The 26,627-nt window shown below is 40.2% G+C and overlaps 1 protein-coding gene and 1 long non-coding RNA gene across 22 annotated transcripts in view; one reads left to right on the top strand and one right to left on the bottom strand.

Moving 5' to 3' along the window:
• Positions 1-26,627, top strand: part of LOC745883 (puromycin-sensitive aminopeptidase-like protein) — a 95,905-nt gene that overhangs the window by 39,305 nt on the left and 29,973 nt on the right. For 7 of the 21 annotated variants that reach the window (XR_008540553.2, XR_008540554.2, XR_010152880.1 and 4 more), the window contains exons 4-10: positions 7,900-8,021; positions 11,260-11,367; positions 14,029-14,229; positions 19,283-19,447; positions 20,525-20,629; positions 21,059-21,119; positions 25,990-26,309. Coding sequence is in view for 6 of the 21 variants with exons in the window: in XM_054671624.2 (XP_054527599.1) it covers positions 7,900-8,021; positions 11,260-11,367; positions 14,029-14,229; positions 19,283-19,447; positions 20,525-20,629; positions 21,059-21,119 (762 nt within the window). In the remaining 15 variants the exon portion in view is untranslated. The other 14 variants (XM_054671624.2, XM_063798636.1, XM_024350353.3 and 11 more) reach the window with 7 other exon arrangements.
• On the bottom strand, positions 23,531-24,452 carry LOC107969173 (uncharacterized). Its single transcript, XR_001710829.3, has 2 exons — positions 24,258-24,452; positions 23,531-23,846 (listed from the first exon to the last, which is right to left on the bottom strand). It is a non-coding gene; the product is annotated as an uncharacterized LOC107969173 (long non-coding RNA).

The following is a 26,627-nucleotide window of genomic DNA, read 5'->3' on the forward strand; positions in this document are numbered from 1 at the left end:
TCGAGACCATCCTGACTAACACGGTGAAACCCTGTCTCTACTAAAAATACAAAAAATTAGCTGGGAATGGTGGCAGGTGCCTGTAGTCCCAGCTACTCGGGAGGCTGAGGCAGGAGAATGGCGTGAACCCGGGAGGTGGAGCTTGCAGTGAGCCGAGATCGCACCACTGCACTCCAGCCTGGGCGGCAGAGTGAGACTCCGTCCCAAAAAACAAAACAAAACAAAACAAAAAATGCTTTGCCATGAACATGTATTAAAAGCTATTGAAGAATATAATTTGAAAAGGAAGGAGATTCTTTCGCTGATTTCTTCTACTTCCATTGTCTGGTGAATCTGTCTAGAAATATTCCTATGTATATATAAATTTATGTATATAATTTAACCCACAAATAGGATCACAAATCTCAGTGGCTTATAACCACTGAGATTTCTTTCTTTTTTACACATGGGCCATGAGGACTGCTGATCATATGCAGCCATATCACCAACTCTACTGGCTCCACTTGGCTCCCAACTGTCTTTCCAGGACTAGTAGTCAGCGAGCAGCCACTCTCTGTATCATGCATGGCAGAGGGCAGAGGCTCAGGGATGGGGAGAAAGCTAGACCACAAAGACACATTTAAAACTTCTGCATGGCCAGGCGTGGTGACTCACACCTGTAATCCCAGCATTTTTGGAGGCTGAGGCAGGAGGATTGCTTGAGCCCAGGAGTTCGAGACCAGCCTAGGCAATGTAGTGAGACCCTGTCTCTATAAAAAATAAAATAAAAAATAAAATTTCTGTATGATGGTGGTATACTTGATGTCTACTCACATTTCATTGACCAAAGCAAGTAGCATGACCAAGCCCAAAGTCACTGGGGTAGCATTTAACAGACATTTGCAAAAAGTTTCTAATGAAAGATAGGGCAAAAAGCAAAATTATAAGTATAATAGAAATAAAGGAAGTTGGAAAAAGCAAAGACAAATCTAAAGAAAGTTAAAAAAAAAAAAAAAACCCAAAGCTAATTACTATCCTTAGAGAGTTAAGAGAAAGCATTGCGTGCATTAAACAAGGACAGGACAGAATGCCATCAGATAGGAAGAATTACAGCAGGAAAACTTGGAAATTATGATAGGTATAAAAAACCCAGTAAAAGTGTTAAAGATGAAGTTGAGGAAACTTCTAAGCAGTAGAAAAAACAGATAGAAAACAGAAAAATAGATTTGAGAACCAGTCCAGCAGAACCAACATCCATCTAGTAAAACAGAAAGCAGAGAAAATGGGAAGAGGATTTTTTAATTTTCATTTTTGCAACAGAATCTTGCTCTGTCACCCAGGCTGGAGTGCAGTGGTGCAATCTCGGCTCACCACAGCCTCCACCTCGTGGGTTCCAGTGATTCTCCTGCCTCAGCCTCCTGGGTAGCTGAGATTACAGGCACACACCACCTCGCCCAGCTGATTTTTGTATTTTTAGTAGAGTTGGGGTTTCACCATGTTGGCCAGGCTGGTCTCGAACTCTGGACCTTAGGTGATCTGCCCACTTCGGCCTCTCAAAGTGCTAGGATTACAGGCGTGTGCCACTGTGCCCGGCCAGAAGAGAAACTCAAAAAGACAGGAACATTTCCTTGAACTGATAGAGCAGGAGCCTTCAGTTTGCAAAGGTACACCATTGAGAGAGACTAGCTTAAAAAATGTAAAAATTGCCACACTGACTGAAATTTTAGAACTTTTGCGATAAAGTAAAACTCCCAGAAAGTTCCTGTCTGGGATAGGGGGCAATAGGAGGGAAGGCAGGTAGCATACTACCTTTAAAATTTAGGAATCAGAATAGTCCTAGACTTACCATTAGGAACAGTGGAAACTTAGACTCTAATGAAGCTGTTCATTCAAAATACAAAGTGAATCTGATTTTCAACCTGAGATTGCATGCTTAGCCCAACTTTGAATTTCGGAGTAAAAATATTTTCAGATTTGCAAGGTCATAGAAAATTTGATTCTTTGTAAAAGATATTGGAGTGGGGGATGGATTAGCTAAAGCATGACTTTCTACAGTGAAGAGAAAATGTCTAAAGTTGAAAAATGAAGAAATAGGCTGTGGTCGTGGCTCATGCCTGTAATCCCAACACTTTGGGAGGCTGAGGTGGGAGGATTGCTTGCCCAGGAATTGAAGGCTGCAGTGAACCATGATTGTACCACTGCCCTCGAGCCTGGGCGACAGAGCAAGACTGTCTCAAAGAAAGGAAAAGAAAAAATAGCTGTGTAAGCAAGACATTTAGAAGTCACAGAGTTTGAAATTGATTGCTTCTAGGGGGGGCAGGGTGTGGGGAGTAGGGCCTAGTGTTGAGCAGGGCCTGAAGCTTACGTATTTTAAACTATGAACTATTACTTTGATAGAAATTTAAAAAATTTTAGAGTTTTAAATCTGTATCATTACAGACTATATATATTCTTTGTTTACACTGTGAAAAAATTAGAAGTCAATAGAAAAAGAGAAATGAAAAAATCCCTTTTTATATATTTGGAAAAATTATATCTCTGAATAATTGAGTCAAAGAAGATTTCTTATGGAAATTAGAAAATATTTAGAACTGAATAATGAAATTACCACATATGAAACATTAGGGATAAACGTGTTTCATATGCAGATAAAATATGAGGATATTTAGTTAAGGAGAAAGACTGAAAATTAATTAGCTAAGCATTAAACTCATAAAAACAAAAGGTAACTTGGAGAAAGTAGAAGAAAGTTTTAAGAGCAGAAACAAATGAAATAAGTGAAGTGAGGGGCAGAAATATTAAAAAACTGATATTTAAAAATAGTCCCAAAAGATATATAAACCTAGCCAGTATAGAAAATAAAAGCGTAGATTGAATTGTTGTTCAGCATTAGGAAATATGGTAACCATTTTTCATTAAATTTAAAAAGTTAAACATTCTATATTTATCAAAAGGAATCAGTTTATTTGCTAGAATTCACCAGGGAAGAGTAGACAGAAACTTCTAACATGATAGAAGATATGTATTACACACATACACACACACACACACGACATAATCTGTGCCAAGTACTGTTTTAAGTGCCTCAAAAATATTAATTTATTTAGTCCTTTCAGCAACCTTTTGGGGTAGATTTGTTTTGTGACAAAGTCTCTCTGTCACCCAGGCTGGAGTATAGTGGTGCAGTCACGGCTCACTGCAGCCTCAGACTCTCCTGGGTTTAAGTGATTCTCCCACTTCAGCCTCCCATGTAGCTAGGACTGCCTACACATGACACTGCATCTGGTTAATTGCTAAATTTTTTTGTAGAGACAGGGTCTCGTTATGTTGCCTAGGCTGGTCTCAAATGCCTGGCCTCAGGTGATCCTCCTACCTCAGAGAGAGGATCTTGCCATCCTCCCAAATGTTGAGATTACAGGCATGAGCCACTACGCCAGCCAGATTCTGTTACTTCTATTTTGTAGATAAACTAAGGCAGAAAAATGATTTCAATAACTTAAATAATTTGTCCAAGGTAACATAGCTAGTAAGTAACATAGCTGGGATTTAAACCCAAGCAGTTTAACTCAAAAGTCTGCACTTTTAACCACCACATTGTGCTGTCTTTATTTTTCAAATTAAATATTTCAAAAACATAGTACATTTACATAATTTGAAATTCAAATGCTATGCAATGAAATTTTGTTTGCCGGTCTACCCTGTCTTCTTTCTCAGCTCCATTCCTCAACAGAATGAAATGAAATTTTCCTTTCAAAACTATACCCTGCTTTTGTAAGCATTTATATATATACTTTTTAAGAACACAGAAATCACCATGCCATACATAATGTTCTGCACCTTTCTTCTTTTCCCCTTAACTGTAAATATTGGAGGCCATTTATTACTAGTATATAAGAGATGTATCATTCTTGATAAGGTCTGTTTACAGCAGACATGCTAAATGGTGAAGCGATTTCAAATAATAACAAACAAGTTAGAGAAGGTTATGACCATTAGTATAGTATGATTTAACATAATTTTTGATATTTTTGGCCAATATAACGATTTTGAGCTAATATAACAACTGATATAAATATTAGAACAGAAAAATTATCTTGCAGGTGTGACAATATTGAATTATTATTATCATTATTATTATTATTATTTTTTGAGATGGAGTCTCGCTCTGTCGTCCAGGCTGGAGTGCAGTGGCGCGATCTCAGCTCACTGCAAGCTCTGCCTCCTGGGTTCATGCCATTCTCCTGTCTCAGCCTCCCGAGTAGCTGGGACTACAGGTGCCCGCCACCACGCCCGGCTAATTTTGTTTTTGTATTTTTAGTAGAGATGGGGTTTCACTGTGTTAGCCAGGATGGTCTGGATCTCCTGACCTTGTGATCCGCCCGCCTTGGCCTCCCAAAGTGCTGGAATTACAGGTGTGAGCCATCACACCCAGCCGACAATATTGAATTATTGAATATCTGTTTGAAATCATTGGCTTTCACATTTTCCCAAGGTTTGCTTTAAGAATGAAGTTAATCTTTTTCAAGACAGATTGCACAAGTGATCTATCTGATAATGAAGCAAATACTGAGCTTATCTTAGGAGGACATTAATAACCTTTGTGTTTAGCCTCATCAAATTTAACAGTAATGCAAGCTATTATACAGCTAAGTAAAACCTACTTTTCTGAAATTGGCACCATTCTGGGATAGTGATTAAATTACCATAATTATTGTAAGGTCTAACAACCTTAGAATTAGTGGCTGAGGGTCCTGAGGGTGGCATTTATATGGAGAAACACTGGTAGTTGTCAGCATTTTGAAGAGTCAAAAACAAGATAATAAAAAGTGGTGACACATGGCGAAACCCTGTTTCTACTAAAAACAAAAATTAGTCAGGCCTGGTGGCGCACGCCTGTAGTTCCAGCTACTCAGGAGGCTGAGGCAGGAGAATTGCTTGAACCCGGGAGCCGGGTTGCAGTGAGCCGAGATTGCACCACTGCACTTTAGCCTGGGTGACAGACTGAGACTCCATTTTCCAAAGAAAAAAAGAGGTGGTGACACAAAGGCAACGATCTTTATTCCCTTTTTGTATAAATTAATCTCTTTATTTTTATAGCATTTAGTAGGCTCATTAAATTTCTTATTATTAAAGTATTTCAAGGTTTACTCCAGGTTTTACAATTGTTATACTCTCCTAAGCTTTAAACATTTAAGGTTTTTGATGGAAGTCCCAGTTTTTCAGTTGTTTACTTTATAAACGAGCTTGATGTATGTTTCAAAAGGTTTACAACCCCAAACATAAATATTTCATACATTGGATATGAAATAAGATATCTAATTTGAGGAAGTGGTGTAAATTATGTGTGTTGATAGGTATAAAATTAGACAATTTGGCAATCCGTTCATTAATATGGTATATATTTGATAAATGAAATTTATTAAAAAGTCATTTTTTCTCCTACTTGCCCTAAAATTCTACTATATGAATAGTAAGTAAATACTTTGTAATTGGTATCATATAATGTGACACTAATTAAACTTATTAATGATTTTTAAATACTTTAACTTGTGTTTTGTTTGAATTTCAGGTAATAACTCTTTCCAATACTTTGTATTTTGTTTAGTATGCCACTTTTTGGAAGTGGTCACTGTCAATATCTTGTTATGGTTTGATGGCCTTGGAGATTTAAAACCGAGTAAAAGTGTAAGCAGTCTTTCTTATTTAGTTATGAGTTTTAAAACCACTTTTGTTCCAACTAGGAAAAAATGCAAGTAGATTTACCATGAAATATGAATTATATTTAAAAAACATCTTAACAGTTGACTGACTTAGTGAAACAGACTGGGCAGTTCCACTTATGGAATTGTAACATAAAATTCCATCATATAGTTTCCATTAAAGGTAGTAGGTTTTTATAATCTGTTAGACGTTCTTTGCAAACTTTATTAATGTGAATACATTTGCTTTTTTAAAAAAATTAAGTGAATTTCTAAAGAAAATAGAAATTAACATTTTTTAATTTAAATTTTGCTTTATAGTTTAATTTTTTAGTATCATTTAGAATTATCAGTTATTTTACTATATCCATATATACCGTCCCAGTAACCTGTCATTCTCTTTAAAGAAAAAAGTATTCATTGTCCTCTTTAGATATTTACAAATATCTGATTTCTAAAAAATAAACATCACAAATGTCTATTCAATTAAGCTTCAGTTGAGTTGGTTTTTTCTCAGAATGATTAAGAATATAGCACTTTCATTAGTGGTGACTTTGCTCTAAAGGTCTGAAATTTTCACTTAAATTACTTTCAGAACCAGTTTGAGGCATCAGGCTAGAGACAGTTTGTTGTTTGTCATTCACTTATTCTGTAGACTCGCACTCCCCATAACTTTTGGTCCTTTCCAAAAGCAAATTCAATTTTATAAGATGAAGATTTGACTTTGAGATCATTCAAAAGAGTGTCAGAGGGGCCGGGCACAGTGGCTCATGCCTGTAATCCCAGCACTTCGGGAGGCCAAGGTGGGTGGATCACTTGAGGCCAGGAGTTTAAGACCAGCTGGCCAACATGGCAAACCCCTGTCTCTACTAAAAATGCAAAAATTAGCCAGGCGTGGTGGTGCCCGCCTGTAGTCCCAGCTACTCAGGAGGCTGAGGCACAATTGCTTGAACCCAGGAGGCGGAGGCTGCAGTGAGCCGAGATCACACCACTGTACTCCAGCCTGGGCAACAGAGTGAGCCTCTGTCTCAAAAAAAAAAAAAAAGAGGGAGAAAGAGAAAGTCACAACATTTTGAACAATGTCAAATGTCATTGCTCTTTAGCATTCCAAAATGACAATTTGAAACATTAGGATATAAAAGTTTGGTATGATTGGTTAATTACTTTATAGTCATGCCCTATCTTTGATTTGTTAGACTTCCCATGCTTTAAATCTTGATATACGTAGGGCCTTTAAAATGGTCAACTAAAAAGTCACCATTCCTCTACGTTTTTTCGTGACTTGATTTGTAAAACACAGAATGGGATTACTGTTTTGCCATGCATCTGTATTTAGCAGATGATTACTAGATAATAATTATAATTTTTTATGTTATAAAAAAGAAAGTATATAAACTCAAAAAAGCTCACTTTTTTGTCTAAATTGTTTTTGCTCTTATACAATAGAATACATATTTAAGTTGTATTTTTATTTGCATTTAATAATTTATTAATTAAATGTATTTCTTTGTCAGATTTCAAATGATTGAGGTGACTTGTAAGAATTTGTTTTATGCCCTGTTGCTGATCAAATCATTGGTCTTCCCTATAGCTCCTTACAAAATTATGCAATCAGTGTTCCATTTGGAGTAAACATTTAGTGTCTTATCTTGATAGAGTAATTGGCTACATTTCTCTTTCTATGCATGAAGTTGTGTAAAAGGACCAATTCACATGTATAATTGGCAGAGAGCATGAATTCTGGACTTAACATTTTATCCCATTCTCACTACTTACTAATTGTATGACACTGGACAAGTTATTTAGCTTCTCAGCCTCAGTTTCCTCATCTGAAAAAATGAGGACAATATCTACTTCCAGGTTTATAAATAGTTATATATATTTTAAAAGCACTGTGCACAATAGCACATATCAGGCATTTAAGAATAAATGTTTGTTTCCTTTCCTGTTCTTATTTTCACATATTGGTAGTTTGAGACTAAGTTAATAACTTTTTAGGCAGTCACCCTAAACATGACTTTCAAGAGTTATTTTAGGATTAGTCTGCCTTTTACTTTAGTAAGTACTGTATTCTCTCCATTGCCAGGAGGAATATTTGAAAAAGGAAGGAATGATTTGAACATTGTAAATAGCTAACTGAATATAGTGTCTTGAGGACATATTTTTGGTAACTGTGTTTAACATCTCCATAAAAGTGTTTTTTATTTATCTTCAATCACAGGTATGGGAACCTTAAAGATAGATTTTGTTGGAGAGCTGAATGACAAAATGAAAGGTTTCTATAGAAGTAAGTATACTACCCCTTCTGGAGAAGTGCGCTATGCTGCTGTAACACAGTTTGAGGTATGGGTTATTCTTCTCTAAAATATTATTATTCTTAAATTAGGCATTCGGACAAAGCTGTGTTTTATTATGTGGGGTGATTATTTGAGGCTAGGTGCCCTTGGCCATGATTGTATTCACAATTTTAGAATTTTTATTTTATATTTAGCCATTATCTCTATAGAAAGGAGGGAATTAAGGGTATGGGTTGGGGAATGATTATATACAGTTATACACACAGACACTCAAACACACGACACATTTTGATACCTGAATTGCCTATATACTGTGTACCTTTCTTAAAATCATTCTCTTAGTATTTGACACCTATGGCTTTTCCTACAGTATTATTAGCTGTTTTCTAGAATTCCTTTCCTTCTTTGACATCTTTTGTTTATCTTACTGTAGTATCTGTGCTGTCTTTGATTTTTTTTCTCTGTTTGTGTGTGTGTGTGTGTGTGTGTGTGTGTGTACACATATATATATACACACACATACATATATTTGCTGTCCTACGTAGGCCAGGATGATTTTTATTTGTCAAGTATTTGCAAATTACATAAATTGTTTTGAATCTGCTAGTCGTATTTTTAAGTGTTAAATCTAATTAAATTTATTTCTATAAATTTCAGTATGGATAAAGAAACAATTCGTGATATCCATTCTTATGTTTCTGCCCATATCCCTATATTGTTTGCTTGTTTGGGATAACCTAAAATTTTTTATCCAGTTTACTACTAATTTGTTTTACCTGATGTATCTTCTCTTTCAATAATTTTATGTTACCTTCTGTTTAGAATAATATTTGCCACAGATATTTAGGTTTAATTCTGTGTTTGAATGATTCCAATGCCTTTCTCTACCCACTTTGAACACTTCATCCTGGAATGGTTGGCTGATGTATGTCTCTAAACAATTTTTTTTTAGGAGAAGGTATGTGGGTAATGTAATTCCTAAACCTTTGCTTTTCTGAAAAATCTTTCATTTGCCTTTATACATGACCAGATTTACTGGGTATATAGATTTGTTGATGAAAAAAGGTAAAAAGAGCAACTTTTGACATCCAGAGGTTGTCTGGCACTCACAGCTAGCCCATGTTATTCTCCCTATTAGACATAATATTACAGAATACCAACTTTAGACAAGGCTACTTGAGACCATAATAAAGTGAGACAAAACAAGGGATCCATAATTTTGCCTAGGTACAGTACATACAGGATCACTATGCTACCCGCAAAATATCAAACATCTCCATCTCTCAGTTAAAATGAGTGACTACTGCTTCTTTACCAATTACGGTTTTAGATTTGCTCTAGTCTGGCCTCCGTATAGATAAGATTTATTGAGATACGTACCCATAGAATTGCCTCATAGGACTTCTTGCAGCACTCAATCTAGAGTGAATCCCTGTTTACTTAGACCCTCTTCCAAATCATGTAAACCAAATCCCAAATCGTATAGTGGGTTCTTTCTTACATTCTTATGGAGACACCAGGGGTTCCCTATGGTGTGAGTTCTCTCTTGCCATGAGTAATAGGCCCAGCTCATTCAATTGTAAGAGTAGTACAATCAGCTTACAATTTTTCACTTTCAAAAGTCTGTGAATATTGTTTCCAAAGTCTTCTACATCTCACTTTTTCAAGAGGAGGGGTCACAGACTAAAATGTTTCTTCTTCCTTTGTAGGTAAGATGTTGTTTCGTTTTGCTTTATTTTCTTCCTGCTTGCTTGTTAAATTATATCTTGATATCGAAAATTAAACTGTTTTTTAAACCAGGTGTTCACTTTTCATTGATTTTTGCATAGTACTTGGTGAACCCTATTGATTTTTAGATTCAGGTAATTTTTCAGTGTGAAAGAGTTTTTCTGTTACATCTTCACTGTGATATCCATTCCATTCCCTTCTCAGTTAATACTCAGTTTAGCTCTAGTATCTGTCTCTCAAATTATGTTTAATTGCTTTTATCACTTTGTCCTTTAGATATTTTCAAACTTAAATCTTGTTATCTATGTCATTAATTTCCTTTAGTATAAATTCATTTCTCTACTGCTGCTGCTTCTAATTTAAATGCTTCTGTGCTGCCATTTCTTTCCTTATACTCTCCCTTCTTTTCAGATGTCTTTTTTATTCATTGATAGAATTCATTATTTATTTAATGTTTTTGAGAGTGTAGTCAGCCAAGTTTCTTCTACCTCTTTGGTTTGTTTGTTTGTTTGTTTGTTTGTTTTTTAGTCGGAGCCTTGCTCTGTCGCCCAAGCTGGAGTGCAGTGGTGCAATCTTGGCTCACTGCAACCTCCGCTTCCCAGGTTCGAGCCATTCTCCTGCCTCAGCCTCCTGAGTAGCTGGGATTACAGGCACGTGTCACCATGCCTGGCTTATTTTTGTATTTTTAGTAGAGACGGGGTTTCACCATGTTGACCAGGCTGGTCTCGAACTCCTGACCTCAGGTGATCCGCCCACCTCGGCCTCGCAAAGTGCTGGAATTACAAGCATGAGCCACTGCACCCAGCCTGTTGTTTCTTTTTATGATACAGAATCTTGTCATTGGTTCCATTTTATTTACTAAATAAATGGAAAATTCTGTTTACTAAAGTGTCTTTCCTTTATAACTGATACCCTGCAGAACCCCTAAGTTTTATTTTGCTTTCATAAGTTTGCTCTTTTTTAAATTTTTAATGAAAGAGTAAGGACTCAAGTAGGTCAAGTGGCGGCAGTTTTATGTGTAGCATATGGAAGTGCCATTAAATGAATGACCTGTCTTGAATTGATAGAGCATCTGTCTTTATTCCCATTGCTGCCATTCCAGATAAAGAACAAAGCACATCAAAGATTGAGGATATTTTTATTTTTAATTCAAAAATAAAAGCCAGAGAGGCAACTTACCATGCTTTCCCAACTTTGAATTCTTATAGCATACTCTTTACTGTTCTGTGCTCTGTGTTGTGTTAACATTATTGATTTGAAGGCATTTGCATTAAGTTTGAAATGTTAAAATGTAAACAAAAATTTAGTTGTAAATAATTATAATATATTGTTAAAATCCATAGCAGACACTGTTCCTGGATATTTGCTGGAATGGCAGTGGTAGCAAGTGTTGTCTTTTCTTTCTAGTTAATGCCTAGCTTGTTGCCTGGCACTGAAGAGAAAGTAAATATTTGATCAAGGGAATGAATGAATGACAGAGGGAAATGGCGACTGCTTTATGAAATAACTTGTTAGGTTAATTCTAAGGTATTTATATTTCATATTCTTTTCTTAAGGCTACTGATGCCCGAAGGGCTTTTCCTTGCTGGGATGAGCCTGCTATCAAAGCAACTTTTGATATCTCATTGATTGTTCCTAAAGACAGAGTAGCTTTATCAAACATGGTATGTATGTGTTTATAAGTTTATCTAAAATTCTAATAGGCTTTAGCAGATTTAGTTTGCTGATTAGATGGGATAATATGAAACCACCTACCACAGTGCTGGTATATTATAGGAACATAAATATTAGTTTTCTTTATTTTCAATAAGCCTCTTTTTCTTTCTTTTTTTTCTTTTTTTCTGTAGAGTTGGGGTCTCATTATGTTGCCCAGGCTGGTCTCAAACTCCTGGGGTCAATCTGTCTTCCTGCCTCAGCCTCCCAAAGTGCTGGGATTACAGGCATGAGCCACCATGCCCAGCCAAGACCTCTTTTTCTTGATAGCTTTATTTTTGGAGGATTTTCTCCTTGTCAAATTCCTTGTTAAATACATTTATAAGATTATCTACTTCTTTTAATTTAGAGAGATAAATTGACAAGTTTAATAGATTTATAGTAACTAAAAGCAAAAGTCTTGGGCTGGATATGGTGGCTTACACCTGTCATCCCAGCACTTTGGGAAGTCAAGTTAGGCAGATCGCTTGAGGTCAGGAGTTGAAGACCAGCCTGGCCAACATGGTGAAATCCTGTCCTTACTAAAAATACAAAAATTATCTGAGTGTGGTTGCACACACCTGTAGTCCCAGCTAGTTGGGAGGCTGAGGTGGGAGGATCACTTGAACCCAGGAAGCGGAGGTTGTAGTGAGCTGAGATCACACCACTGCACTCCAGCCTGGGTGACAGAGCCAGACCCTATCTCAGAAAAGAAAAGAACAAAAAAGAAAAAGGTCTTGACTTATTAAATGTCATAAGAAAGCCAGGTACAGTGACTCTTGCTTGTAATCTCAGTGCTTTGGGAGGCTAAGGCAGGAGGATTGCTTGAGGCCAGGAGTTTGACACCAGTCTGGGCAACATAGTGAGACCTCATTTCTACAAAAGATTTAAAACTTAAAAGTTAGCCAGGTATGGTGGCAGGTGTCTGTAATCCTAACTACTTGGGAGGCTAATGTGGGAGGATCTCTCGAACTTACGAGTTTGAGGCTACAGGGAGCATGATTGCGCCACTGTATTCCAGCCTGGGTGACAGAACAAGACCCCATCTCTTAAAAAAAAAAAAAAGGCCAGGCATGGTGGCTCATGCCTGTAATCCCAGCACTTCAGGAGGCTGAGGCAGGTGGATCATTTGAGGCCAGGAGTTCGAGACCAGCCTGGCCAACATGGTGAAACCCCATCTCTACTAAAAATACAAAAATTAGCCAGATATGGTGGCAGGCACCTGTAACCCCAGCTACTTGGGAGGCTGAGGCAGGAGAATTGCTTGAACCTGGGAGGCGGAGGCTGCAGTGAGTTGAGATCGTGCCACTCCGCTCCAGCCTGGGTGACAGAGCAAGACTCCATCTCGGGGGAAAAAAAAAAAAAAGGTTGCAACAGAGCAAGACCCTGTCTCTATGTTTTTAAAAAGTTCAAAAAATTCAAAAGATGTAGCTGCGTAATGAAGTATATTTAGGTTTCTGGCTGTTTGTATTCTTGGAATGTATTCTCTTCACCAGTGTTATTGATCTCATTCATGAACAGGGTAAGCATTCCCCACTTGAAGTGTGTTGTCTAGGACTGTCTTGTGTGGGGAACTTGGAAAAACCTGCTGCACCTGAAAATAACTCTTTTATGTATTTACTGGGGGAGAGCAAGCATCCCATAAATAGAATGTCATTCTCTTCACACATATTCTTAGAAGAGGAGGCTAATATATTAAACGGAAATATTCATTCACACTTTAGTATGAGTGAATTTATCAGTGTGTTCTTGAATAAGTCTTCCTTGGAAGGAAGAATAGAGAGAGCTTGAGGAAATGGAGCCTGAATAGGAAAAAGAGGGAGAACACCAAAGGAAATTAGGGACTCCAAAGGTAAAGTTGAAATTTCTTCACAAATAAGCTTAGAGCCAACTTTGGTAGAGAATGCCCTCGATCTAGAAGTTTGTATCCTTTGAAATGGGAGATTCTACAATTATATTATATTTTATTTATTTATTTTTGAGAAGGAGTCTCGCTGTGTCGCCCAGGCTGGAGTGCAGTGGTGTGATCCCAGCTCACTGCAAGCTCCGCCTCCCTGGTTCACGCCATTCTCCTGCCTCAGCCTCCCGAGTAGCTGGGATTACAGGCACCCCCCACCATGCCTGGCTAATGTTTTGTATTTTTAGTAGAGACGGGGTTTCACCATGTTAGCCAGGATGGTCTTGATCTCCTGACCTTGTGATTCGCCCGCCTAAGCCTCCCAAAGTGCTGGGATTACAGGCGTGAGCCACCGCGCCTGGCCCCTATTTTATTTTTATTAATAGTCGTTTTCTCCTAAACGTATGTCAGTTGAAAAGTATGAAGCCCTTACTTAAATCATCCCAATGCCTGGCTTATAATAAGTATTCGAGAAAAGTCCATTCCTCTTTTCTCTCACAGGTCCTTGGTAGTTTTAACACTTCAGCCTCCAGCTTCTTAGTATGAGTGTTTTATCAGACCACTTTCCTCCTTAAAGACAGCATAAAAGCACTGGATGAATTGGGGTAGAGAAATAAGCCATGCTAGAATAGAAAGGGGGAAAGAGATGCAATAAAGCCTACAGTTTTTGGCTGGTATTTGCTCTATGGTATTAATGTAAACCTATTTAAATTTTTCTTTTTTTTCTTTCTTAAAGAATGTAATTGACCGGAAACCATACCCTGATGATGAAAATTTAGTGGAAGTGAAGTTTGCCCGCACACCTGTTACGTCTACATATCTGGTGGCATTTGTTGTGGGTGAATATGACTTTGTAGAAACAAGGTCAAAAGATGGTGTGTGTGTCCGTGTTTACACTCCTGTTGGCAAAGCAGAGCAAGGAAAATTTGCGTTAGAGGTAAATGTACTTGAAGAGGATTGTTCCAACAGTCCATAACTCCAGGTTGGGGAATTTACATTTCTGGTCAATTATTAGTACAGTTATTTATAATTTAATCTGAAAGTTGTGCTACTTGGTTTATTTTTAATAGAATTTAGGAAATGCCAGCCTTGGTGTTTCGTTATTTTACAAAATAATTAAGAGAATGTAAGAGTGGAATTTCTCTAGGGAATGGGTTGGAAAATATGTAGTTATATTTTTCATATCAAGTTATAAATGGATTAAAGTTTGGCCATTGTATTCAAAGTTTGGAGCTAAGGCAGTCTTCGGAGGTAGGGCTCCCCAGGATTCATTTCTAGTAATTTAAGATACATTGGCTTGCAACAGGATTCCTTTGTGGGTTTCAATATGAATTATAATAACATATTTATTAGATGGTTATTTTGTTTATACTTTTATAGGTTGCTGCTAAAACCTTGCCTTTTTATAAGGACTACTTCAATGTTCCTTATCCTCTACCTAAAATTGATCTCATTGCTATTGCAGACTTTGCAGCTGGTAAAGTAAATTTCATTTTATTGCTGAATTGTAATAACTTTTTAAAATTTTGTGACTTTTGATGCAAGAGTATATATATATATATATATATATATATATATATATATCTCAATAAATGTTTATGTTTATTTTGTGAAGGTGCCATGGAGAACTGGGACCTTGTTACTTATAGATATGTTAATGATGTATTACCCTGCCTTATCTTTTCAAATCACTGATTTCAAAAGGGCTTCCCTCCTAATCACAGTTGAGTAGCTTCTGCTTTACGATATGGTGTAAATTTTTCTACCTTCCCCCACTTCCACGCACATTTCAAGAATGCAGATGGACACCTCTCCCTTTGGTGCTACTGTCTGAGGGTGTAAGATTTTAAAGTGAGCATCTGGCGGTAGTAGCATTTTTAGATATATTCTTGGCTAAGTTTCTCATTGCAGTGCCTTTCTTTCCTGCCAGTAGTTTCATAGCTATTTATCCAGCTTGGAGAACCTTCCCTAATTTCATATCTTCTAGCCAAGTGTTTACATGTCTGTCACCACAACATAAACATGTGAGTTGAATAACTTTTAAAAGCAGAGTCTGTCTGTAAACAAGTTTTTGCCTTCTACTTTCAATTGCCTTCTTAGATGAGCTAAGTGTTGGACAGCCGGCTCAGTGCTGTTTTTGGGACTATGGAATGCATCTTCCTCCACCACTCCCCTCATTTAATGGAAGGACTTTCTTCTCTCTCCATCTAGCACAGTAATCGCTAATCCCTTAGATAATGTTTTCCCAAAATTTCAGGCAGCTATTCTATCAACAAACTGATAATTAAACTTGTGTCACATCTTTGATATTCTGTTGTATTAATTCTGTTGGGGTAGTCTTTAATCTTCGTGAAACTTTTTCTTCCATATTAGGAAGTATTTTCCTAATATCTCTAAAGCCTAACTTGTCCATCTGACTTACTGTCTGAATCTTCCCAACTTATGCATGCCCACTTTTATTGTTTAAATTTGTTTCTTTTTTTTTTTTTTTAAACATAGGGAGACTGCATTGCTTATTGATGCAAAAAATTCCTGTTCTTCATCCCGCCAGTGGGTTGCTCTGGTTGTGGGACATGAACTCGCCCATCAATAGTTTGGAAATCTTGTTACTATGGTATTTAATATTTTTAAGTGCTCAAATATATTTATCTTCATCCTACTCCACATTATTTTGGCTACATAATATTTCAAGTTTGGCTGCAACACTGTGCCAAAAAATAATTGAGTGATAGAAAAGTATTATTTTAAAAGGTCCACTTTGAAAGGGCTTATCAGAATCTCTGCATTGAACAAGGGCATATGGACAGTCTTTATTCAACAGACACTTCCTAAACTGTTCTAAAATTTGTCTGCAAATGGGAAAAGTCAAGATACTAATTTGGGTGAGAGAAAAAGATTCCTCTTAGGTGTAGATGAATGAATCATGCAGTGAGATTCCAGGCTAACTGTAGTTTCTTGAATCTTATTTGTTAATCTGATTCACAGCTGAAAAGTAACCTGATGAATAACAAACTGATCTTTAATTAGAGAGAAATGTTTTTAGGAGTCAGTTTTTTCATTGCCTAAAATGTGAAGTTGAAATTTAATGAAATAAAAGTAAACAAACTGCAGAGTGACTGCAGAATAAAGCTGTATTAAAATTCCATCTGTTCTGTTGAAATCCTTATAATGTTTGCAGTAATGATCTCTGTCCTTCAGTCCTGATTTTTCACTCTTACTCTAAGTAAATACTATTTATGAATGCCAACTGTGTTAGAGCTTGGGAGCACAGGATTTAATAAGGGAACTAGATGTACCTCTGCAATTAAATAACTGGAGATTCTGGAGCCGGCTAGATTCCCTGACATTTTAGGCTGCCAAAGAGCAGAACCTGATTTGAATGTAGATTGAGTCCATACGTCATATAAATAAGAATGTAAGACATTTATCAACTATTACGTGTCTCAGAGAGTTTCTACAGAAAGTCAACCCTTGAAAATAAATCTTTTCCTTTTATTTTGGATGTTTAAAATTTTACAGGTGAAAAAAATTCTTTGAAATATAATTTCAGGCCGGGCACGGTAGCTCACGCCAGTAATCCCAGCACTTTGGGAGGCCGAGGCGGGTGGATCACTTGAGGTCACGTGTTTGAGACCACCCTGACCAATGTTGCGAAACTCCATCTCCACTAAAAAAAAATAGAAAATTAGCTGGGCGTGGTGGTGTGTGCCTGTAATCCTAGCTACTCTGGAGGTTGAGGCAGAAGAATCGCTTGAACCTGGGAGGCAGAGGTTGCAGTGAGCCGAGATCACGCCACTGCACTCCAGCCTGGGCAACAAGAGCGAAACTCCATCTCAAAAAAAAAAAAAAAAAAAAAAGAAATATAATTTCATGTGGAACTATGTGTTGGTGCCTGTATTCAAATATGTGAAGAAATGGCCTTTTCTTCTAATGCAGCGAGTTTGCTACTTTGTACCAAATAAGTGTTTTGCTTGGCTTTGAGATAACTTTATGATTTTATTTTGAAACTACAAGCAATAAATTTTAGTAGGGGAAATGTGTACATTCTTATTAAACAACTTTTTACTGGTTTTATGTAACTATTCTAGTTATTAGAACTGAAATTCCAAGGGCTTAGGGATAAGTTGGAAAATAAGTTTCATTTTATGCTAGTTTATTTTAGGAAGCTACTAGGCAAATAGCCACTTATCACTTAATATCAAAATAATTTTTTTTAAGACAGAGTCTCACTCTGCCAGTTAAACTGGAGTGCAATGGCACAATCATGGTTCATTACAGTCTTGACCTCTGGGCTCAAGCAATCCTCCTGTCTGCCTCCTGAGTAGCTGCAATTACAGGTGTGTGGCACCATGCCCAGCTTATTTTTGCACTTTTTGTAGAGACAAGGTTTCACTGTATTGCCTTTTGTAGAGACAGGGTTTCACTTTGTTGCCTAAACTGGTCTCAAACTCCTGGGCTCAAGCAATCCTCCCACCTCAGCCTCCCAAAGTGCTGGGATTACAGGCATGAGCTACCACACCTGGCCTTTTCTGGGGGGACTGGTTGGGGATGGAGAATAGGATCTCGCTTTGTTACCCAAGCCGGAGTGCAGTGGCACAATCATGGGTCAGTGCAGCTTCATCTTCCTGGGCTTATGTAATCCTCTTGCCTCAGCCTCCCAAGTAGCTGGGACCACAGGTGTGTGTCACCATGACCAGCTAATTTTTTTTTACTTTTTAATTTTTTTAGAGATGGAGTCTCACTGTGTTACCCAGGCTTATCTCAAACTCCTGGGCTCAAGTGATCTTCCTGCCTTGACCTCCCAGAGTATTGGCATTACAGGAGCAAGCCATTGTGCCTGGCCTGCTTTCTTTCACTAATAGGCTTAATCAACTTTAATAAAATTTAGATTAAGATCTTTAAAATTTTTTTAAAACTGATTTTATCTGTCACTCATATTCTTTGTCCATTCCATTTACTATGCATTCTTATTTAACAGGTGATAATTTTATATTCCATAAGTGCTTAAACACCATTCATTACTGAACTACATTTTTGTTTAATTTCATATAATTTTTATATAAGCAGTACCCTTTCTCAGTTTCTCTTGAACATTCAACTCATTAGTGAGTGGTTTTCCCCAGTCATTTCCATTTTTCTTTATTTGGCTCTGATAGTTTTCTGTTTTTGTTTTTCAGAGATAATCCTTTACTATACTAAATTCTACGTGATTATATTTTCCACCTCTATTTGCCTATATTTATCTGCTGTCTTTTCCTTTTCCATATATGGGCTTATTTTTTTTTCCCTCTTCTTCCTTTTCTACCTTTGGTATTTAAAAAGTTACTTAGGACTGAGTGCACTGGCTTACGTGTGTAATCCCAGCACTTTGGCAGGCTGAGGCGGGAGGGTTGCTTGAGCCCCGGTGTTCAAGGCTGCAGTGAGCTACGATGGTGCCCCTGCCACTCCAGCCTGGGCAACAGAATGAGACCCTGTCTGGGTTTGGGGGAGGTTATTTACAATGTTTTGAAAATACCCTTTGGCCCAGGCATGGTGGCTCACACCTGTAATCCCAGCACTTTGGGAGGCCGAGGCAGGTGGATCACTTGAGGTCAGAAGTTCGAGACCAGCCTGGCCAACATGGCAAAACCCCGTCTCTACTAAAAATACAAAAATTAGCCAGGCATAGTGATACATGCCTGTAATCCCAGCTACTGGTGAACACTCCAGTCTGGTGACAAAACAAGACTTTGTCTCAAAAAAAAAAAAGAAAAGGAAAAGAAAATGACCCTCAGATATAATTCTAATATCACCAGTTGGCCTTTCTTGACATCTCTTTTAGTCTTCTCTCTTTTTCAGAAATGTGAGTTCTTTGCCAAATGTTTTGAACTGAATTTTAGGTCATTAAATTGTGAGTTTTGGAATACAGTGGAAGGGACATGTGAGTGTTTTAGATTAGTAGAATGACAATCATTTCAATTTCTTTAAGTATTTTCATCTTTTGTTTTTAGGAATGGTGGACTCATCTTTGGTTAAATGAAGGTTTTGCATCCTGGATTGAATATCTGTGTGTAGACCACTGCTTCCCAGAGTATGATATTTGGACTCAGTTTGTTTCTGCTGATTACACCCGTGCCCAGGAGCTTGACGCCTTAGATAACAGCCATCCTATTGAAGTGAGCCATGCTTTCTAACCATTAGCCTATGACTGCTCTCATTTACAATGAAATACGTAATTTGTTACATAGATACTTTGGACTTTGAAAAGAAGAGAAAATAGCATGGGTGATTTTACTGGTTCATATTTCTAGTCTTGAAAAGCTAGTAAGTCTAAGTTCTAATTAAACATTTCTTTTAAAGGTAGGCAGTAAAAAAAAATTGGTCTGGCCAGGCGCAGTGGCTTACGCCTGTAATCCTAGCATTTTGGGAGGCTGAGGCGGGTGGATCACCTGAGGTCGGGAGTTTGAGACCAGCCTGACCAACATGGAGAAACCCCGTCTTTACTAAAAATACAAAATTAGCTGGGCACGGTGGCGCATGCCTGTAATCCCAGCTACTCGGGAGGCTGAGGCAGGAGAATCACTTGAACCTGGGAGGCAGAGGTTGCGGTGAGCCGAGATCGTGCCGTTGCACTCCAGCCTGGGCAACAACAGCAAAAAAACTCTGCCAAAAAAAAGAAAAAGAGTAGTATGGGAGAAATCATACCTATTGGGTAACACTATGGTTCCATTGTTTATGTCAAGGAAAATTCTGGACATACTTTATTGTCAGGGTCTGTTTTATGAATACTTTAATTCTCTTGACTTAGCCTATCCCTACTTCAGTTTATATATATAAATTTTGTATCTAAAGAACTAGAGTTATAATCCTACTTCAACATATTTAATTAGGCTCCCATATAATTGTAATTCATTACAATTAGTGCAAGAAATCTAATGTTCTTCACCTCCATGTCTTCCTCATCACTCCTCTGCAACTACCCCAAAAATAAACAGAACCATAGTGGCTTCTTTCCCAGCAGAACAAAGCCAGGACTGGAACCCAGGCTCTAAGGGATGACAGGAATCATGTTCTATTCAACTTTATTATTATTAGTTACTACATTTTTTTGAGGACCATCGTTATACATTATGAGTGAGTTAAAGGCAGAAAAATGTAAGTTAGAAGGGTTTTCCTAAGAAAGCGTTTTATGTAATTCAGTAGTACAGGCTATCTGCTTCCTGTCATAACCCTGAATCACACTGTCTTGCCAGGTCAGTGTGGGCCATCCATCTGAGGTTGATGAGATATTTGATGCTATATCATATAGCAAAGGTGCATCTGTCATCCGAATGCTGCATGACTACATTGGGGATAAGGTAAAAAAAAAAAACAACTTTAAATATTTCATTGTTTTATGGTGAAATCATAAGAGTTTTGCATGAAAAAAAGTCTCACTTTATTTGGATTAAGTTCCCAAATAGTTTCTGGCTTGTCATTTTTTTTAATGACCAAAAAGAATGAGAATTCAATTATTTGAAGTTGACTACTGTGGTCTCTTAGATGAGTGATGTGCAGGTGTGTTTGGGAGTGGAAATGAGAGGCTGTTATAAAACTTAAGAGCAAGAATAGAAGGCATAGAGTATGCATTATTAAATAAAAGGCAGTAGGCATCAGAAGGATATATGTGTTTCAGTGTATCTGATACTTGAGTATTTGAGTAAATTTGTTTTTGATTACTAATATACAAATATACTATAAATTCTGAGATCTGACTTCCCTGGATTTTAAAAATTGTGTTTTCTCAGGACTTTAAGAAAGGAATGAACATGTATTTAACCAAGTTCCAACAAAAGAATGCTGCCACAGGTAATCTTTAATAGCTTGAGATAGAAATGGAGAGAAAGTATTGTCACTCTATCCAGGCTGGGACATTTTATTTTTGTTCTGAATACTTAACTCAAGGTCAGGATCCATGTAATAAATAAATTAGCCCTATTTGAAGCTGTGTTCAGGTTGAATATCTCTAATCTGAAAATCTGAAATTTGAAATGCTCCAGAATCTGAAACTTTTTCTTTTCTTTCTTTCTTTTTTTTAATTAAAGTTCTAGGGTGCATGTGCACAATGTGCAGGTTTGTTACATCAGTATACATGTGCCATGTTGGTTTGCTGCACCCATTAACTCATCATTTACATTAGGTATTTCTCCTAATGCTATCCCTCCCCCAGCCCCCTACCCCATGACAGGCCCTGGTGTGTGATGTTCCCCGCCCTGTGTTCAAGTGTCCTCATTGTTCAATTCCCACCCAAAATCGGAAACTATTTGAGTGCCAACGTGATGCTCAAAGGAAATGCTCATGGGAACATTTTAGATTTTGGATATTGCAATTATAGATGCTCAGCTAGTAAGTATAATGCAAATATTCCAAAATCCAAAAGAAATATGAAATTCAAAACATTTCTGGTCCCAAGCATTTTGGATAAGGGATACTCAACCTGCAGTAAGTCATAGGGTCAACATGAATCAGGACTCATTATCCCTTTGGTCATCCTCCAGCATTCTGCTTTCCATAACTGAATATTTTGCCAACTTAAAGAGTCTGGGCTGGGTGTGGTGGCTCACGCTTGTAATCCTAGCACTTTGGGAGGCCAGGATGTGAGGACTGATTGAGCCCAGGAGTTCAAGACCAGCTTGCAACATAGCGAGACCCCACCTCTACAGAAAATACAAAAATATTAGCCGGGTGTGGTGGTATGTGCCTGTAGTCCCAGCTACTCAGGAGGCTGAAGTGGGAAGGGTTACTTGAGCCCAGGAGTTTGAGGTTACAGTGAGCAATCATGGCACCACTGCACTCCAGCCTGGGCAACAGAACAAGATCCTGTCTCTGAAAAAATAAAAAATCAAGGGAATAGTCATGTGTTGCTTAACAACAGGGATATGTTCTGAGAAATATGTTGTCAGGCAATTTCATCAATATGTGAACATCATAGAATGTACTTACAGAAACCTACACAGTATGTCCTAGACTATATACACCTAGCCTCCATGGTATATACCCTGTTGCTCCTAGGCTACAAAATACCTGTACAGCATGTTACTGTACTGAATACCATAGGCAATTATAACACAATAGTATTTGTATACCTGAACATTTCTAAATATAGAAAAATTACAGTAAAAATATGATATTAAAGATGCTCCATCAGCTGGCTGATATGCCTATAATCCCAGCACTTTGGGAGGCTGGGGCAGGTGGACTGCTTGAGTCCAGGAGTTGGAGACCAGCCTGGGCACCATGCCAAAACCTCGTCTCTATAAAAAGTACAAAAATTAGCTGGGTGTGGTGGCATGTGCCTGTAGTCCCAGCTACTTGGGAGGCTGAGGTAGGAGGATCATAGTTTCAAAGTGTGGCACTTACTGGTTCTCCACTCACTCCCTCCTGCCGTCTTGTGAAGAAGGTGCCTGCTTCCCCTTCCCCTTCTGCCATGATTGTAAGTTTCCGGAACTGCAAGTCAATTAAGCCTGTTTCCTTTATAAATTACCCAATCTCAGGTATTTATTTACATCAGTGTGAAAACAAATGAATACAGTCCCCTTCCCTGAGGTGCCTTCTCCTCAGGCAACCAGCTGCCCCCATGCTCCTCTTCTGCCCCCTTGGTATTTCCTTTCCCCTCATGAGGCCCAAGTGATCCACATGGCCAGCCCCAGCCCCATCCTACTGCAGTCCTGTGTGGCTGCTGGAGAGGCCAGGCTCCTTTCCGCACCCCGAGGCTGCCCAATATGCTTTCTGCATCCTGTAGAAAACTGACCCACTATTCTCATACTGGTGCAACTTCTTCCATTACCTCAAAACTGGACAACGTGAACTTGTTTCTTATCTCTTCTTGCTAGGGCTGTCGTTGGGACAGTCCGAGATGGGGGGGTGGGGGGAGACAATGGATGAATGGATGGATGAATGGACAGTAGTCCAGGGAGATGTCCCTGTGTGTCCTGAACTGGGCCCTTCCTCCAATGAGAAGCCTTCCTGAGTGAGTTTATACAGTCATCCCTTGGTATCCATGGATTACTTCTAGGGTCCCCGGGGATGCCAAAATCCATGGATCCTCAAGTCTCTCACATAACATGGCCTAGTATTTACATATCAGCTATGCACATCCTCCCGTAGACATTAGACCATCTCTAGATTATTCATGATGTGTAATACAATGCAGATGCTACATAAATGGTCGTGATACTGGATTCTTTAGGGAATAATGACAAGAACAAAGTCTGCACATGTTCAATAGAAACATAACCATCCAATTTATTTTCTGAATATTTTCCATCTGCTGTTGCTCAATCTACAGATGCAGAGCTCCTGGGTACAAGAGCCAAGTGTGCTTTGAGAGTAGGGTGGGTGAGGTTGCTAATGAGTACAGGGGAGCAGGTGTTGATCAGGAGGGCCTTGCACTGGGGCATCTGGACGTCCTGCCTCAGGACTTGAGACTCCAGTTGGATGGCACAGGTAGACTCAGCCCAGGTCAAAGCCGTCCCCTTGAAGTTTCATTTTATCCCAAGCTCTTTCTGGCCCCTGGAATTTGGCATCCCCTAGGCCCTGTGTGGAAGGACGGATGAACCAGGTTTTAGATAACATGTCTAGAAGAGTGAGCCCCTCCTGTGTGCCCGGCACTTTCCCCACAGGATCCTCTAGCTAGAATATCCAAGGGTCATGGAGAGAAATACCCAGTTAAAATATCAGAAATGAAAAAGTGATACCATTAGAGACACTAAAAAGACCATTAGGTAATAGTATTAGCTTTTGTATTCTGAGATCCAACAGCAGCAGTCACTTCCCTCCACCCCTATGTGTATCCCAGGACCACCCTGGGCGGGGAGGGCTGAGGTTAGGGAGCAGCCATGGATGCTCTGATGCTGGCCCTGGGCCTCGGGGGTGACAGTGATGAGGAACTGGGTGCACACATGAGTGGGGCAGCCGGGCCTGGCCAGAGAAGCAACACACACGTACACAGACGTGTTTACCCACATACACGTGTGCACGCACGTGCACAAACACATTGCAGGCAGGCATGTTGACGGCTCAGGCAGCGGAGGACCCTGACTCTGGGCGCTGCTGACCCGGGCAAGGCCCCATTGTGATGCGTGCCATGACCTCAGAATGTCACTGGTGCTTAGCACCTATCCGCTCTCTGGCCTGCCTCAGTGTTCTACAGCAGTTACACACAGGCAGTGGTATCTGTGAGCAGCTCTGTGGACTCAAAGGTTTTCTCCCTGAGAGGCATGACCCAGGCCAGCTGATTCATCAGAATCAGGTGAGCGTGACCTGCTCTCTTCCCTCCAGGCGGACTTGGGGACAGTGGCTACGGTGTGGGCGGTGTTGGCCTCTGTGGGGCAGCTACGGAGGAGGGTCATCCCTGAGCACTCACCAGGCGCCCGTTCTACACTGCCCGTGTAGACGATTGGCTCTTTCGTCTCCATGGTGGCTTCGTAGAGTGGGTGCTGTTCCCAAATGTCCCCATTCGACAGATGAGACGTCTGGGGTCAGAGAGGCAGTAACCGGCCTGGGAATCCGGACATGACCCTGAGTTTTGCTCTCAGCCCTGCCGTGTGCTGTGCTGGAATTCAGGCCTGAACCCTGTGACCTCCCTGCCCTAGATCCCAAATCTGCCCAGGTTTCCGATCCCGATGGGGCAGAGCCTGGTCCTGGCAGAGCCACTGGTATAGAGCCACTGGTACAGATCCACTGACGGTCCTCAGAACACCTCTGTGCCCTAAGCTGGGTCCTGATGGTCGCTGTGGGCCCCACTGAACACACATGGTCCCTTGTCCGGGGGAGCCTGCTGCCCTTGGGCAGCTGTGGAAAATGAAGGAGCCCTGGAGGGCTGGCTGAGGGGAGACCATCTTCCCTTCTGTTCAAAGGGGTCCGGGCACTAGGGTTCTCCCCAGGTATTTCTTGCTCTGCGTGGTCCTCTTGAGGCCTCGCCCTCCTTTTGCCTCGAGTATTCCCAGGAGGGACGGTCCATCCAGGTGTTCTCCAGGACCAAGGACCCACTGTTCTTCCTCAGTGACCCAGGAAAATGAAGCTTCCTCCTGTTGGGACGGCTCAGAATGGTGGACTCCACAGTCCCGCCGCGAGAGACGTGGTTCCCATGCGTACAATAGATCTTTCTCATCCCCCAAACCCAACACCCTCCTGCTCAACAGGCGTTATTCCTAAAGTGGCTTCACTATTCAGACTGAAGAGCCACGGTAGCCAAAGTGATGAGCGGAGTAGAACCGAGCGGTCAGGAGAGATCTTGTTCCCTGTAGGAAACTGGGCATCTCTGAGGCCCTGAGCATCCCAGGAGGCCGATTGCACAGAGACCTCTGGTCGCTGACCCCAGTCTGCCTCCACATCCCTGGAATAGCCCATCATGGGCCCTTCACCCTTGGCAGGTGGAAACCATTCAACCTGCTAGGGCCGGTGTGCCCCCATTTCATGGCATTGGGGGACAACAGGATTCTCTGTCTAGGTCCCACTGTACTCAAGTCCTTGGGAAGATGCCCACCCTTGCTTGGGACTTGAGACTCCAGAGACTGGAGCAGCTGTGGGCCACTGGGTCTGGCCCCTTTTTCCCTGGGGGCGGCGGTGGAATGGGGGTTACGCAGCCAGCCAGCATCTGGGAGCCCGGCGAGAGCGGTTCAGGTGTTCTCCGAAGCCGCCGCGTACAGTGTAACCTTTAGACGATTTTGTCACACAGGATGGACGTGGTAGAGGTCGCGGGTAGTTGGTGGGCACAAGAGCGAGAGGACATCATTATGAAATACGAAAAGGTACAAGTCGGTGTGCTTCTTGGAGGGAGGCCTCTTCCAGTGTGCCCTGGTCAAAGGGTCCTGGGCTCCCTAGGAGCACAGGGCAGGGACGGCTGGCCAATGCCCCCAGGCCCTTGCACCCTTTACCTTGGACCCCTCACCAAGGCTCCCTCTGGGCTACAGGACACCGAGCTGGGCTGCCAGAGGACAAGGGGCCTAAGCCTTTTGGAAGATACAACAACAATGTCGATCATTTGGGGATTGTACGGTGAGTCCTCTGCACTCCCCTCACCCCTAAAGCACCTGTCTCAGCTCAGGGATGGGTTTGCTTTTAGAAAGGCCTTTCTGATGCAGGACATGTCTCACCAGGTCGGGTCAACCTCCTTTCCAGGGACAGAACTCCTCCCTGACTCCCCTGCAGGTCCAGCCTGAGGTTGTTGTTAGGCCAGAGGTGTGGGGCCCATCTAGGGAGCCGGTGGGAATGGAGACTGGGCTAGGTCAGGTCCCTGGGCGCTCAGCAGTTCTGTCGGCAAGTGAGCACAAGAGGAGCGGGGCAGCCTGAGGGTCTGGCCCTGTCTACTTGGAG

This window comes from Pan troglodytes, chromosome 19 (assembly GCF_028858775.2).
Source record: "Pan troglodytes isolate AG18354 chromosome 19, NHGRI_mPanTro3-v2.0_pri, whole genome shotgun sequence".
In the NCBI taxonomy this organism is placed as follows: domain Eukaryota; kingdom Metazoa; phylum Chordata; class Mammalia; order Primates; family Hominidae; genus Pan; species Pan troglodytes.